Source organism: Hemicordylus capensis, chromosome 4, assembly GCF_027244095.1.
Source record: "Hemicordylus capensis ecotype Gifberg chromosome 4, rHemCap1.1.pri, whole genome shotgun sequence".
In the NCBI taxonomy this organism is placed as follows: domain Eukaryota; kingdom Metazoa; phylum Chordata; class Lepidosauria; order Squamata; family Cordylidae; genus Hemicordylus; species Hemicordylus capensis.
Window position 1 is genome coordinate 214,206,956 of NC_069660.1, and position 17,045 is coordinate 214,224,000.

The 17,045-nt window shown below is 41.2% G+C and overlaps 1 protein-coding gene across 9 annotated transcripts in view; it reads right to left on the bottom strand.

Moving 5' to 3' along the window:
• CAP2 (cyclase associated actin cytoskeleton regulatory protein 2) overlaps positions 1-17,045 on the bottom strand; it is a 105,855-nt gene that overhangs the window by 12,382 nt on the left and 76,428 nt on the right. For all 9 annotated transcript variants that reach the window (XM_053246690.1, XM_053246695.1, XM_053246694.1 and 6 more), the window contains 5 exons: positions 16,456-16,599; positions 16,135-16,220; positions 12,960-13,065; positions 2,710-2,899; positions 2,044-2,219 (listed from right to left, as the gene is read on the bottom strand). In XM_053246690.1, coding sequence (XP_053102665.1) covers positions 2,044-2,219; positions 2,710-2,899; positions 12,960-13,065; positions 16,135-16,220; positions 16,456-16,599 — 702 coding nt within the window. The remainder of the gene's footprint in view (positions 1-2,043; positions 2,220-2,709; positions 2,900-12,959; positions 13,066-16,134; positions 16,221-16,455; positions 16,600-17,045) is intronic.

Consider the following 17,045-nt stretch of genomic DNA (forward strand, 5'->3'; position numbering starts at 1 on the left):
ACCAGCGCATATGTGAAATTGGTGTTTTTGCCCCAATGTGCATCACTTTACACTTGCTTCCACTGAACGGAATTTACCATTCTGTTGCCCACTCCCCCAGTTTGGAGAGATATTTTTGGAGTTCTTCACAATCCATTGTGGATTTCACTACCCTAAATAGTTTAGCGTCATCTGCAAATTTGGCCAGTTCGCTGGTCACCGCAACTTCTAGATCGTTTATGAACAAGTTAAAGAGCACTGGTCCCAGTACCAATCCCTGGGGGACCCCACTTCCTACCTACCTCCATTGTGAAAACTGTCCATTTATTCCTACTCTCTGTTTCCTGTCCTTCAACTAGTTATTGATCCACACATAAACCTGTCCCCTTATTTCATGACTGCTAAGTTTACTCAAGAGCCTTTGGTGGGGAACTTTATCAAAAGCTTTTTAGAAGTCCAAGTATACTATGTCAACCAGATGTCCTTTATCCACATGCCTGCTGAGACTCTCAAAGAACTCCAAAAGTTAGTGAGGCAAGACTTTCCCTTGCAGAAACCATGCTGGTTCTCCTTCAGCAAGGCCTTTTCTTCTATATCCTTAACAATTTTGTTCTTAAGTATGTTTTCCATCAATTTACCCAGTACCAAACTTAAGCAGACCGGCCTATAATTTCCCAGATCCTCCTTTTGAAAATTGGAGTCACACTGGCTACTTTCCAGTCCTCTGGCACAGAGCCTGATTGTAGGGACAAGTTATATATTTTTGCTAGGAGATTGGCAATTTCACATTTGAGTTCCTTCAGAATTCTTGGGTGGATGCCATCTGGCCCTGGCGATTTGTCAGTTTTTAGTTTTTCAATACAGTTTAGAACACCTTCCCTTGTCACCTCAAATTGGCCCATTTCCTCAGCCGCTAAACCTGAAAAGCTCAATTCTGGAGAGGGTATATAGTCAGTATCCTCTGGTGTAAAGACAGATGCAAAGAACTCATTCAGCTTCTCTGCAATCTCCTTATCCTCCTTAATAATCCCTTTCACACCCTCATCATCTACAGGTCCAACTGCCTCCCTGGCAGGTTTTCTACTTGTGATATATTTTTAAAAGTTTTTGTAGCTTCTAGCTATATGCTCCTCAAACTCTCTCTTTGCATCTCTCTTATTGTCTCCTTGCATTTCTTTTGCCAGAGTTTATGTTCCTTCCTGTTCTCTTCATTTGGCCAAGACTTCCTTTTTCTGAAGGAAGCTTTCCCCCCTTTTATAGCTTCCCTGACTCTACTTGTTAGGCACGCTGGTGTCCTCCTGAAATTGGTGGTACCTTTCCTCCTTCTTGGTATACATTCCAACTGTGCTTCTAGTACTGTGGTTTTAAATAAGTTCCATGCTTTCTGGAGTGATCTGACCCTCCTGACTTTCCCTTTCAGCTTCCTTCTTACCAATCCCCTCATTTTTGAGAAGTTTATTCTTCTGAGGTCAAGCGCATCTGTGTTGGATTTCCTTGACAATTCTCCACTCACATATATGCTGAATTGAATCACACTTTGGTCACTACTACCCAATGGTTCTGCAACTCTGACATCTCGCACCAGGTCCTGGGCACCCCTCAGGATTAAATCCAAAGTTGCCATCTCTCCGCGACTAACTGTTCTAAGGCACAGTAACTCCTGAGTAGTAATAATGAGTAATTTAGTCTAGGTTCTAGTCAGTATCATGAGTGTGATGTTATAAGCGGACCAGCTGTTCCAGACCACATCATGAATAAATTCACTATATGTCATTCTAGGTAATGTCCTCTCAAGCAAATATATTCCTGTGACATATGATAATATGTCATTCCACAAGTGCACAGTTACATCTACTCTCAAATACATTTACTTAAAGGGAGAGCAGTATCTTGCTTGAATCTAAAAGGGTATAGTGCTGCTTTTATGTAAATATATTACTTATGATGATATGCTCCAATGTGCTGTTTTATATGGCATGATGCCACACCTACTGTAGAGTCTATTTACTCCAGAGGATTAGCATTGTGCCATTTTTCAGGTTACTTATGGTAATCTGAACTTACCACTCTCCACTTCTTTCCTTCAAGTTCTAACACAGGACAATGGCTCTGTTGAGCAGGTGTCTTGGGAGTAGTTGGATTTAGAGTATGGCTTTTTATAGGAGATCGGACGGGTGTCCCTTGGGCACGAAGACTGGGATTCTTATAGGTCTTCTGGTCATCAGATACATGGCGAAGCCCTAAGAAAACCACAAGCAGCCACTTTTAATGAAAGTTGAAAATTTAGAGAAGGGGCCTGGAATATCCTTGATGGGCCTTCACAAGTTCCTTGTGGCTACAGCTCTGCACAATAGAGATGTGGTCCATAACCCTAATTCATTTATAAACTGGATATAATAAAGTAGCCAAAGTTCTTTTGACTGTATGTCCACAATGGCACGGAAATCAGCAGAGCTAAATTGAAAACTACAGCAACACATACTGAAAGAGCAACCTTAAAAAGATAAAGAGGTATTTAAATAAATACCCTAATCTTCACTGATGCCAAAGCCTTCCGGCATGTTGGTAACTGCATATTAGCTTATACAAAAATTGGGTCACTAATATTAATACAATTCAAATATTTTGGCATATCCATAAATGGAAGTTAGTGAAAAAACGTGTTTTTAGAGAAAATGCTAAGAGGTGATGACTGTTTGAAGAGCGACAAATACATTCTTTTCTTCACACCTTTGGTGATTGCTTCTCCCTGGTTCAGCTGGGCAAATAAGGCTGAGCGAGTAGCAGTTGTATCATCTTTTGTATTTTCTGTATCAAAAACTGGAGGTGGTGCTGGTGCTGGAGGAAGTGGTGGTGGTGGAGGAGGGCCCTGATTGCTTGCTAATGTAGATAGTCCAGATGCTGCTGAGGCAATTGGACCCTGTAAGAGAGATAAAAACGTTGTCTGGGAGTATATGAGCAAATGGTGTCATAAATATACAAATTAAACACTCATCTAGATTTGGGGGTAGATTTCCACTTCCAGCTATGTAAATGTGCATAAACAAGCAAACCACTGCACTCCTCGCTATATACCCTTGCTGTCATACTCTTCACTCTGGTACACAATATATCCACAAGTATGGCTTGTCACCAGTTATGATATTTATGTTATTTATAAAAATATGACACAGGGTAGAAAGCCATTCCAAAAAGAACAAACTCCCTGTGTTTCCAACCCCATTCCCATAATAAGTCAATTGGGAGAAAAACCACCCCAAAATGAATGCACTCTCTATGGTTGGGTGGTTTCTATTAGGGGTGTGCATGAACGGTTTGGTGCTGAACAGGTTTGCCCCGAACTGGGCCAGTTCAGCAGCTCAATAAATGGACCAAACCAGGGGCAGTTCGGTCTGCAATCTAACCAAACCAAACAAAGTTCCGGTGGAACAGTTCGGTGCTGAACAGGCAAAGGGTGTGATGATGGAACCTGATATTCGCCTGTAACATTCCACAATATATGGCGTTAACTTCAGTTAAAAAATAGGAAACTATTCTACAGTTCAATATAGTAGTTGAGTAGAAGTTTATAAATGTTGTCAAAGTTATAAAAGAAAGAATAAGACTGCAATCCTATGCACATTTTTCTGGGAATAAACCCCACTGGAGGAGCTTTATGCCAAGTAAACATGCAAATAATTGTGCTGTAGGGGTGTATAGAACTGGTTCGAATCCAACTTGGTTCAATTCAAACTGGATTGACCTCGAACTAAACCAGTGCCCCAAAAGTGGGGGCCAGACCGACTGGTTTGAGTGTTTTGCTTGTGAAAGGGAATTCGGTAAGGATTCCCCTTTACAAGCAAAGGGGGATTCCCTACCTAAAAGGGGTTCAGGGGGCATGTAAGAGGGCATATTACCCGCCACAGTGACAGCGGCTCTGTGGTGGCCCTTCTTGCCCCACCAGTGCTCCCCCCCCACGGGTGCTCCCTTGCCAGGTGGTGCAGGGGGGAGGGGGGAGCATCAGGGGGGAGCATCAGCTGGGCAAGAGGTGCTGCCACTGCCGGGGAGCTGCTGCCATAGCAGCTGCCACAGCAGGTAAGGTGCCCTCTCACCTGCCTCAAATTCCTTTTTAGGTAGAGAATCCCCCTTTGCTTATAAAGGGAATCCTTACCAGATTCTCCTTTACAAGCAGAACACTCAAAACAGTTCAAATCACACAAACGAAAGTGCCACTGGTTCTAACAAAATGGTTCACGGACTGGGCAGTTCAGTTCAAATTTGGTTCCAATTCAAATTGAACCACCGCTAGTTCCATGCTCACTCCTATTGTGCTGTAAGTTATGTAATAGTGGAAGTCTGTCTCCTTTACTCATTATGTCCATTGGTCATCACAACAGAATTTTAAGCATCTTGCATAAATAAGAAAAAAGATTTATAAAAGATACAGGTTGACACTCTGACTCCTGATGTGTGTGCAGCCAAAAGAAGCACATGTGCAACAGATGTGTTCCCACTTCTGAAGCATGGGCACTGGCATATTGGGGGAACATTTCTGCTGATATTCGCTTCCCCCAGAAGCACTCTATACAATGCACAAATATGTCCCTGATGGTTGCCCAGCCCTCAGGAACCTATTTGCACATTTCACAGAGTGCTTCTGGGGAAGGGAATATCAGAAATGAGGGTAGCATTTCTGCTGATATGCGCTTCCCCCAGAAGCACTCTACGCAATGCACAAATATGTCCTTCAGGAACATATTTGTTCCTGCCCTCAGGAACATATTTGCACATTTCACAGAGTGCTTCTTGGGAAGGGAACATAGGCAAAAATGCTCTCCCCATATGCCAGTGCCAATGCTTCAAAAGTGGGAACATAACTGCTGCACATGTGCAGCATTAGTCAGTATGTCAGCTACAAAACATAAAGAAACTTCTAAAGAAACAATGGTCCATCATGCACAAGGATCTAATACAATGTTGATTATCCAGCGTATCTAATATTAGCAGATACTATTACTAATAGAGCAACTGGCCCTATCCATCCCCAGCACAGCATCCCTCCAGTGGCTGTTGCTGGTGTCTATGTTTCTTTTTCAGATTGTGAGCCCTTTGGGAACAGGGGGCCATTTTATTTATTTATTTATTTGTAAACCACCTTGGGAACTAGAAAAGCATTATATAAATATATGTCATATTCATCACAAACTGATTGGCATCATTGGTATCGCACTTGGCCTGCATAGGGACAGAAACAACAATCAAAATATATCCTGGACTATCAGTTCCATATACTTAAAGCAAACTGTTTTCATTACCCACAATAAACAATCTGACCAGCATTGCCTCTGTTATATCTGTAGTGGTTCAGATAATGCTATACAGCACGATAGACTTGAGGCAGTCATTCAGTGATGTACCAAGTGAAACTCAATTTCGCGGTTTTTAAAGAGGCTATTATCCTTTGACTACTTGACCATCATATCTCCAAGATGATGTTAGGCAATGTGTGTCCTTTTAAAAGCTTGTACCACCTTAGAATGCTTAGAGGGGGTATGTTTTAGAGTCCACCCCGCCCTCCACCTGGATCAAATGCCCTGCATGTAGAAACATTAAAAATGTATGAGGCGATTCTCACGACTGCCAAAAAGCAGGCTAAGAGAGCCTAGACCGCTTTTTGGCGGTAGTGTGCTGCAAGGGGAGCTGCGTGGCTCCCAGCAGCAAACTCCGCTAATGTCCCCTCCCCTTAGCCCAAGTTAGCGGAGAGAGCACTCCGCTAGCCCAGTTTTTTTGGTCATGTGTTGCTGTGGTGTGGCTCTGCACCGTGGCAACACATGAGGAGACCCCCAGCCAGGAGGCTGCAAGGGTCTCTCCAGGATGCTCCACATGCTTGCGCGGGGCTTCCTGGAACTTCCGGGGGCCATGCGCCCCCTGATCCAAGCAGCCCCTGCCGGCTCCATTACGGATCCGGCAGTCGTGTGGGTACCGATCTGGCCGCCCAGGGCTTCCTGCCTGCTAGTCTGTGGGGAGAGCGGGCTAAGACCATTCTCCCCGCAAACACCCTAGAGGTGAGTCTCACTGACTGTGAGACTCGCCTCTATGTCTTCCTAATGTGTTTCTGCATGCAGGGAGCTTTGGGTGTGGATGAGCTTTGAAACAAGAAATTCCATTCTGGGCCAAGCTACACATGATGTTCAGTTAAATACAGTTTGTCTCAGATTTTTTTTCTTTTAGAAAATGTAGCTATAGAAACTGCAGTTTATAGCAAAAGAAGAAGGTGTGAGAAGGCTTTTTAACTCTTTCACCCCAACAGTTTTTCCATTAAAGGTCATTGCAGGTGCTTCTCACCTCTCAGGGAAAAACAGCTTGAGGGAAGGGAGCATGATGTTTAGTAGAAAAATTGTCATTGGGGGGGGGGGCGGGGGGAGATATTAAGAAGTTATTTCCCTCCTTGCAGGTCTTCCACATTATAGTGCAGCCTCCACAGCTACCTTTTGTAAATGTAAACACACTGGGGACAAACTACATACAACTGAGCATCACATAGTTCGACAGAATACCACAAGGTGGCTACTACATGACTGAATGCTGACCTGAACGTTTAAATCAGTTTTAATTAAAATTGAATAGAACAAATTGAGGTTCTGATATCAGATTACAGGGGGAGAGGTGGCCGCTGGAGCATTTCCAGATGGGGTTTTGGCTTGCTTCTCCTCTGGAATGGAGGATGTGCATTCACATGTCGGCCAGATTTACCCTGACGTCCCTGCGAGCTATTAGGGAGCACTCCACACACGATTCGGGGCATTTATTTATTTATTTAATTTAACACATTTGTATACTGCCCAAAATGCAAGTCTCTGAGCAGTTTACAACAGAAAAAAATAACAGATAAAAATATTAAAACATTACAACAATTAAAGTTTAAAATGCTAAAACTATTAAAAACACCATTAAAACAATATCTTAGACATTGGAATGTAGCCTGATTTATGTCAGGGGTTTATCCATTTTTGGCATCAGCTTTATTTGGGCAAATTTGAACTCGCAGTAAAGCCTTGCAGTAAACCCATGGTCAAGCCTGCTGTTTGAAAATGCTTCAGTAGCAGCATGTCTGTTAATGTACAGACTTCAGCATATTGGCTTCTAGGATAAAGACATGTTATATGTTCTCGGTAGTTTGTTTTGTTTTAAGTCCACCAGGTGTTTCAAAACTATTGCAAACAATGCTTTAGATTAAGTGTGAGCAGATGTTTGTAACAATGTATCTTTATTAAAAGCATTTAAAAAGCTATTTAACTAGCACAAATGGCTACCATGCCTGTCTTTAGGTTTATGTCAGCTGCCTCCCTTAGGAACAGCTGCTCTATCATTACCGCCCATTATATCATATAGTTAGTCAAGGAAGATTTACAAGTATTTGTGCCAAAGTATCTTTGGTGGTTGTTCTCATTTGTAAATAAGATCAATCTGTTGCTAACTGTGAAATTGTTCGCAAGCAATCAATTCCAAGAAATATAGAGGAAAACAGGATAAAAATTATATAAATTTATGCCCATGAAACTGTATTTTAAAAGTTGTATTTCAACCTACATGTATCCGTTTTAACATTACTTTGGGGGAAAATATATATACAGCAAAGATATTCTAAGTATTTTATCCATACTTAAGGTAATTAATCCAGTTTTGATATCCAGCAAAAGAGGGTGGGAGTTGAGAGCACTTACCCTTGGATGTTAGTCAGGTTTCCTCTATCTGCAGAAAACACAAAAAGAAGCTTCCCAAGAATGAATGGACACTTTGCTCCTCAACTCTCACCCCAATTTGGTGTGGATCACGGTAATGGCAGCAGGAAGGTGACCACTGCAAGGTTCTGACTGACAACGCACACACTTCCTTTGATCTCTAGCAAGTGGGGATGTGCACTATAAGTGATTGCACTTGGCATTACATCACCCAGGTTTCCTGTAGACACAAGAGACCCAGCTAATGTCATTCCAAGGGCAGACTTCCAACGTCCACATAGGGCATCTCTATTGCTTATCTCATCAACTGCAAAAGTGGTTCAGGCCTATTTTCATGTCTCTGCCTTTCAGCCAATTGCTAGGAGGACAGGTCTTCACTTCAGCTTAGATTTAAACCCCAGCTTAGCCCTGCATTCATTTTGAGTAGCTATGGGAAAGGCTACCCATAGCTTGGTTCCCCTTCTGTAAAATAAAATGTATCAAAGGCCTACCACATAGGGTTGTTAGAATTAGCAGAAGTAAATATGTTAGTTATTTAATAATAATAGTGGCCAACATGATGGGCAACATTTGGGACCTTCCCTGGAGCTGCTGTAGAACTTGAAAGGAAGCCTTTATGATTTAGCACAACTGGACTGCGGCAGAACAACTTAAAACCCTTTCCTGGCAATTACACAGCACTACTTCTGTTGGTCTCTGTCATCATCGAAGAGTTGCCTGACATGTTGGCCAATAATATATTATTTGCCATGAATATTAATATATTCAGATATTGTAAAAGGGGTTTCTGAATAATGTAAAGTATATGCATAATATGTCAAGCTTTAAATAATAATTCTAGGGAACAGAAACCAAATTTCAGCATTTATCTCATTTACTAATGATAATACGCTATGGTTTGTGCATGTGTGTTAAATCAGCATCTAGGCATTTGAGTTGTGAATGAGGAGACAGGTGGTGTGAACAATGACATGAATGAATTGAAAATTCCACCCTTCCAATGCAACTAATTATTTGGAGTCTCCAAGGAGAAATTATAATTATCCTAATAAAAAGATACCAGCACTACAACCTCTTATAATCCTAGTTACATGCTTAATATGATTACAGTGCTCTATATTGTTCTGTTCACACATACACACATATAAAGAAGAGGATTGTGAAGCTCAAAATATCATGTAACAGCCTTCAGGAACAGATGGACTATGACGCAGAGACATAGATCTTTTGTTAAGGTGTTTCTTTTGTAAATGTACTCTACTGTTGTCTCTATTAACTACAACATTTAGGCCACCTGTCCACAAGCATTTCTACTGCCCATGATATGTAAGTTACAAGGTAAAACAGCTGATGACTGCTCTCTTTGTGCAAAAAAAAAAAAAAAAAAAAAAATCCAAACCATTTTCTGACTTCTGGCTGGGTTATTTGTTTGTCTGAAGCCTCCTTACAAATATATATAGTGCCATTTTTCACCTGTTAAGGATTTACCATGGTGCCTATACGTCAGTAAGAGCTGTATTTAGCCACATTCTAAAGCGACCACTGAGCCAATTTTTGGTCAAGGATTGTGAGATGGCCCCTGATGTTATTAATTCTACCACACATGGCATTTTCTTTAACACAGGGTCAACATGCAGGGAAAGAATATAGTGATATTCTCAGTTACTGGCTTCTTCATAACTGTGGTGTTATTCTACTAAAATAAATGGAATATCTAGGCTGTATACCAAGATGGAATTCATTCTTATTTTCCTGAATGATTGTTTAACTGTATTTTAATTTAATTGTATTATTTTATTGTATTTTAAATTGTTTTAATTATGTTAATGTTTTAATGGTTTTTATATCATGAACCGACCCGGGACTTTTTGTACAGGGCGGTATATAAATGCACTAAATAAAAACAAACAAATAAATAATATTATTGTTTATATCCCACCTTCCTGAAAACCATTGAAAATGACTTAGAAAAATAAAATCAATAAAAGCTATAACAAAGATACAATTTAAAAATAAAAATGGTACATAAAATAGTAAAAATGTCCACATTCTCCACATCTTTGTCCACATTCTCCACATCTTTACGAGAGCAGAGCATGAGCTCTCTTCTTGCACGGAGCCAGGACTCTAGCTGCACAGCCCAGCATGCGAGTGAGGAGGATGGAGAAGTGAGTTTTGTTTCCCTCCCCTCCCTACAAAATCCCTGCTCGCTGTCAGAAATATGGTGGCACAACCCTCAGAGACATATTCCTGGCAGCAAACAGGGCTTTTGCAAGAAGAGGAGAAAAGGGAAAATAGCTTTTCCCCCCCCCACTCCTTCTCTCGCTCCCCACGTGCTGGGCTGGGAGTCAATTCTGCAGCTCAGATAGTGTCCTGGCTCCATGTGAGAGCAGAGCTCCTGCTTCACCCTCATAAAGCTGTAGAGAAAGTGGACCTGTAGCCATTAAACTTCAAAGCAGCAGGAACAAAAATGAATCATTAAATGTTAAAAACCTGTTGCCATATGAATGCCTTCAACAGACATCTTAAAACAGGAGAGAGATAAAGAGAGAGAGCTCAGCAGATTTCATTCAGGAGGGCATTCCACACTTTAAGTACTATCACTGAGAAAATTCTAACTGATCTCATTTGGGAATCCCTTATTATAGATTATTGCCTTATTATAGATTATTGCATTAAGTTCTGCTAATAGTGATCCAAAATTGTTGTTATTGGAAAGAACATATAATTAGAACTCTTGACAACTTTAGTTCTGGGAAAATGTTATAATGTGTAAATTGCACTAAACTAAGGGCCAAACTAGACTAAATGACAGCAGTGCTCAAATAGATCCCCAGGAGGCTTTACACACATGGCTTTCACTTCAAATCTCCTCCAGAATGAAGTGTGCCAGTCCGCATATTAGTTGCATTTACCCCAAAGTCCCTGCGGGCTATCAGGGACCAGTACAGACATGACTCTGTTTCCCCCCAAATCATGGCTTAGCCTGAAGTATGTCAGGCTTTTAAAAATCCTCTATTTTCAGCAACTTTTTTTAAAAAAAACCCAAGGCTTCTGTTATGCCTAGCAGTCTCATTGTGATGTGTGGAGTGGCCATTAGCAGTAATACGGTGTTTTTCAAAACTCATTGAAGGGGCGTTTGACAGCTATGTTGAGTATGGTCTGCTCTGAATGATTTGCAATTGCAAGCAGTGTGGGTGGGGGAAATGGGTGAAATTCTGTGGAGGGAGTCCAGAATGGGAGGGGGAGGGTGAAATTCCTGAGTGAAATGCTTACAGCTTTACATATGCAGAATGGAGACTACAGCTTTGATGTAACCTGAGCCCTTTGTGTCTGAGCTGATTCCATCAACTGCATGTTGGTTCATGACAGAAAGAAAGCAATGATTTCTACTTTAAACTTCCCTGAATCTTAAATGGTCTGGGTGTGGGGTGGTGGTGGAGACACTGAGGTAATGAAGGCTGTCACTTCCAAAGGCAGGGTTAGGGTTAAGCATTCTGTTGTTGGCAACTTGTCATGCTGGTCTTGCAGTCTTCCATAACCAGCTGCCAAACTAACTAAAAAAAGAAGAAGAAGCTCTTTCACCTACTCCTCTGGGATGGGATTGGTTGGATAAAAAACCCAGAGCAAACGGTGGGAACACAAACAGGAAAAAGATCGGCCTGACTGCGGAGACGAACTGACCCTATGTGAACTGTCCATTTAATCCCCTGAATTAAACATCTGCGAATCTGCTACGAAGCAGATTCGCTCTTCAGATACCCCGTAGCATGAAGCCATGTGTGAATAATTCCTAGTCTCATTAAATTTTTGCAAATAGTAGCAGTGTGTTCGGGAGTTCTAATCTGGATTAGGACTGCAGAGAGAGGAGCTTAACTTTTTCTTCTGTGGCTTTTCCTGATAAAAATGGCCCACTCTAGTTACTATTTGCTATATTAGGAAAAACATAGGTCCACACACATTTTTCTTAATGGGCAAATGGCAACTTGAGGTGGGCACTGTTCTTTCGGAAACACCCCTCCCACCTACTGTGGTCCCTGATCTGGGACCACAGCAAATGGCAGCTGCCATTTGCTAAAGTTTAATGGGACCAAAGATATATTGATGCATCTCTTTCATCTCATCTTGGCCCCAAAATCTATGACTTACTTCTTAACTTGTATATGATGAAGGGACTTCTTGCTAAATACTTATAGCACAATATATCTTCAGCCTGCCATTCCTAGTAACTGCTTAACGAAGAAGCTAAATACCTGGGATCCTAAAAACATCAGTCCTCAATTTGAATCAATTCTGCCTTGCTTGAGAAAGCTATGTTCCATATTGTGACCCCCAAAGAACTCTTAGATACAAGATTCCAACAACAACAAATATTTATATACTGCTTTTCAACAAAAGGTTCCAAAGCAGTTTACATAGAGACATAACCAACCAACCAACCAACCAACCAACAAACAAACGGATCCCTGTCCCCAAAGGGCTCACAGTCTAAAAATAAACCATAACATAGACAACTGCAACAGTCACTGAAGGTACTGTGCTGGGGATGGGTAGGGCCAGTTACTCTCCCCCTGCTAAATAAAAGAGAATCCCACTATAAAGATGCCTCTTTGCCCAGTTAGCAGGGGTTCCAGCATTGCTACTTCACAGTCCCAAGGCCAAATAATAGAATTAACTGGCATGACAGTAGTGTAAGTTCACTGGATTCGGGCTGAGCTCTGGGAACAGTGTCGACAGTGAATGGTGTGATTAATGTGGCCTGAGTTACATGCCAGGTGCATGATGAAGCAATTACATGCCTGCCTCAATCCATCTATTCATCAAGCCAATTAGGTCATGTTAACTGTCCTTTTAAGTTAGTTAAAAGTATATGTTTGTAATGAAACAAACCACAAACTGTACATCAAGTATTATTAATGCCTCCATTCTTGTAGAAAGCCTTTATTTAGACTTAATAAGTGTGACATGCATGCATCTTGCATCATTTTTCTTAGTGCTGATATCAATATCTAGGGTGCAGAATTCAGCTGCTGGCATTGTCAACTTTACCCATAAAGAGAGACGATATATCTAGGGCATTGTACGATAAGCTTCTTTTACATTGTGGCAAATTTCTTCAAGATAGTAACCTTAATTAGACATTCTCAAGGATTTAGAAGACCTTTCACTCATACCCTAGCAAAATACTCCAGCATAAGTAATTATTATTTGATATTTCTAGCAATGGGGGGAGGGGAAGGGAAGGGAAGGAACACTTACAGTTTGACTCCAAGTGAGTCCAGTGGTATGATAATCTTTGATGTATGTTTGAAGTTCTATCCAGATATTCAAGTATGACTTCACCCAGTCAACATGACGCAAATCACTGTAATATAACATAAAAAATTTACATGCATTATGTTTTAGGATCTGTTCTGATAATTACAATCAGCGGCCTGCATGTTCCTCAGCCATCCTCTGTCATAAGGGAGTTGCATCTCTGTGCAGCAAGGATGCTCTGAGCACAGTCAACATTTCATTGAGCAGCAGAATGTGTATGTGGGGTGAGGGCAGAATGATTTTTGTTCATTGCCTCTGTTAGTGCTCTTTGCTGTCCTAAAATATTTATTACAATTATCCAATAAAAAACTCTAGGCATAGATTAAATATGTCCCTGAAGGCTGTTCAACCCAGGGACATATTTCTGGACAACTAACAGGGGAATCAGCAGAAATATCTTCATCCTTGCCCCACATGCTCTCTGCTGTTTGACAAGATGTTAGTTGAGATGGAGCAGCCTCGTTGTGCAGGGATGCAGCTCCCTTATGGCAGCAGATGGCTGTGCAACATATGGGCCATTTAAAGTTTTCCCATGGACTTTAGCTGAATGTGGTCTGAACTATATATAATTAATAGTTTATTGAATAAACAGATTCACTAGATTATTCAATGTGTCCTTTGCTGTGGACAATTTAAAAAGGATATGAGTGGCTTCAGGACTGCAGCCTTCATTAGCAATAACGTCTAGGATCAATCAGTCAGATCACATAGATGCATGTGATTGATAATTGTTTACTGAGGAGGACACAGATGCTGGCTGATATCCAGAATAATCTTCCACAGACACACCAGGTTTTTCTGTTGCATGAGGGGGGAGAGGTGATTTTCAGCTATCCCTCCTTCTTTTTGCAGCCACCTGTGTCTCCTGAAACTATCTCCCTGAGGGTTCCCTGATTCTCAGGGACATAGTTTCAGAAGATACAAGTGATTGCAGAGGGAAGGGTCAGAGGTGCACTTAGGCAATTTTGGAGCCTGGACCTAAAGGCTTTTTGCCCTCCCCCACATGCAAGATTACCTGCACCCACAGAGTGACACATGCAGTATTTTTTAACACGTGGGTTCTTGAGGGCCCAAACAGCAACTGAATTCACAAGAATGTAAGGATGTAAAATAAGTATATTTATGCAAATATGCATTAGCAGAAACATTTCAACATGCAACTTAACAATAACATATTCCCATCCCACTCACACTGCCTGCCCCTGCCATGATGGGAGTTCTTGCTAAAGGTCAGGATCTACTCATAAGGCAATAGAGATGCAAACATTCTCTCTCCAGAGCATCTCTTGCAGCTACAGAGGTCTTGCCCAAACTAATAAAGAAGAAAGGAGAGCCACTTCATTGAAGCAATTTAACTCAAAAGGTGGCTGCCATTTGTGTTCTACACATAAAACTGCTTTTTTAAAAAGCACACTAAAACACTGGAAGTAAAACACTCTATCCAAGTTGCCTACAAGACAAATACACCGCTTTGCAGTCTCTTTAATGATAATCAGCAGAAAGGCTCCTGAATGAAATGGAGCTGGGGCAGGGAGGATGGAAGAGAGGCAAGAGGGTGAACTGCCTACATGAAATTTTTTAAAAAGCCATTAGCAACCGCCCTCCTTTTAAGAAGAAAAGGTACCTCCCTTCATGCATCCAACACGGGGGAGGGAAGATGGATGCTCAGACTGCAGTCTCCAAGCTTAAACTCATCCCTTCCCCCATCCCCACACATGCAACATGTCCTCTTCAATGTACCGAATGCACTACTCTCAGTGATCTGTGCATTTCCTGCTTCTCTGGAAACAGGAGGGAGGAGAGGAACAGCCCCAGCGATGGGCTAAGCTGGTTGCTGCTGCGGCTGCTGGGTGAGTGTGCGGAGAACAGAAGGAGGGGTGCCAATGGTGCATTCACTCTTCATCACCAAAAATGGTCTCAAGTTGTTGTTTTTTAAAAGAACAAAGCAAGCCCACACGTCAGTTGCCTCGCATGGCACCAAGTCCCCCACAGCACATTTTCTTCTTATCATGCTCCTTTAACAATATGTTTGAAATAGCTAGCACAACCCTAGACTCCCTCCCCCATGCGGCCAATCCCCTGCCAGCGTCCCCCACCACAAAGCAGCAGTGCAGCCCACTCCAGTGCACCTTTACTCAGATGTAAGTCCCACCACCGGTCACATGGAGCCAGGGTTCATGGTGCTGCCTGATAGGTGCATGCTGAGCATGAGGAAGCAGAGGAGGTGGAAGAGGCTGGCCAAGCGAGTGAGTGAAGGCCCAGTGAAGGCCCAGCCAGCCCACCCACCCATTTAAAGAGGATTTGGGAGCCCCAGGGAGTGTGGGGCCTCCAGACTTTCACTTGGAAGGCTGGGGGGAAGGGCACCTCTGGGAAAAGTAGATCGCCGAAAAGCCTGGCACAATGGAAGAACATTGTGCAGCTGCAGAAGGTTAGTCTGGATGCTGACCAATGTCCTTCTTTTACAGATTCCTGTTACAGGACATCACATTTCCCCAGCAGTCAAATCACAACATTTTGGTTCTATGAAATGGTGATTCTCTCTGCCCCCACTCCTTGTATACCCATTACAGCGTGAGTATTGTTTGGAATGTAGTGACATGTATATCCTAAGTGCCCTGTTAAATAGTGCCTGTGATATCATTAGCGATGTGACACAACTTATAATTATGGGCATGAACCAACCAGTTAAGCACTTTCAAGACTCAATTTTAATAGCCGGGTTAAGCACTTGCTTAACATTACTAGAACTTGGAAGTACTATACTACTGTATGACCTTTTAAAATCTCTTATTTATTTTTACTTCATTGGATAGAGCACTGCTCCACTGTAACATTTGAGCATGGCAGCACTCATGCAGTTATTTAAAAATAAAAGCGACCAACCTCTATTTTAAAATTTTAAATCATCTGGAAAAGCCCTTTGGGACTCTTATTTCTGATATAGGGTTGTTATGCTATTATAAATATAACAACATTAGTTATATTGTACAGCATATTTAATTTACAAAATCCTTTTTAATGAATTTAGAAGAATATTATGTTATTTAAATCTCGATAAACTGGTTCTGATATATCAGCAGAGTAGAGAAGCAACTAATTTTGTTAGGTAACTTACCTGTGTTTGTAGTCTTTTAACACCCGGTTAGTATAAAATGTAGCAGCATCATTCATCTCCTTGACATAGGGTCCTGGTTTAGGAGACTAAGGCCATATAACCATCATATAATTGCCGCAGGAACACATTTTTTAAAAAAGAGAAAGAGAAAGTATAAAATCATATGGCAAAATCTCCACTATCTTTTAGATTGTAGACATGAAGAATTTGAAAAAATGGGGAAAAAACAATAGTTTGAGCAACTCAGCTTTACTATTAACTTTGCACAGCATATAAGACACATATTTATATAAAAGCCAACATATAACGTTAAGAACTCACCACTGCTATCCATCCAAGAGCTGGAATGCTTTCACTAACGGCCGACAGATGATTAAACATTGTACTTCCTCGGTTTCTCTCCCTGAATGTCTGGATTTCATGGATTTTATCTGATATTGGCTTTAGAAGAATTGCCACTTCATTCTGTAATATTAAAAAAAAAAATTGTAAGTACTGTATTGGCAGAACAGAAGCATCCTGAGCCTGCAAAGAGAAGGTGTAAGAGGGTACATGATTTCTGTAGGGTATTTTCTCAGCAGCCATATACATTTGCTGATTCCCACTTAAAAATATCTTCTATCTATTTGTAGTTTGCTCCATGGATGGAATATCAGGATTTAAATATTTTAAATAAATAAGTAAACATCTAATTCACATTTCCTTCTTCCATGTTATTAACGTCTCAGAATCGGCTTTTAAGAGAGGAATTCAGTTTCAAACATAAAGGACTTAAAGCTGATCCTTGGGGTTGCATGGATAATTTCTAAATCTGCTGATTTTCAGCCGAGTTCATTCAGAAATATGTCCCACTGAACATATTTATTTTTAATTTTTTTAACTCAGTATTTAAAAATGTATTTTTAAATATA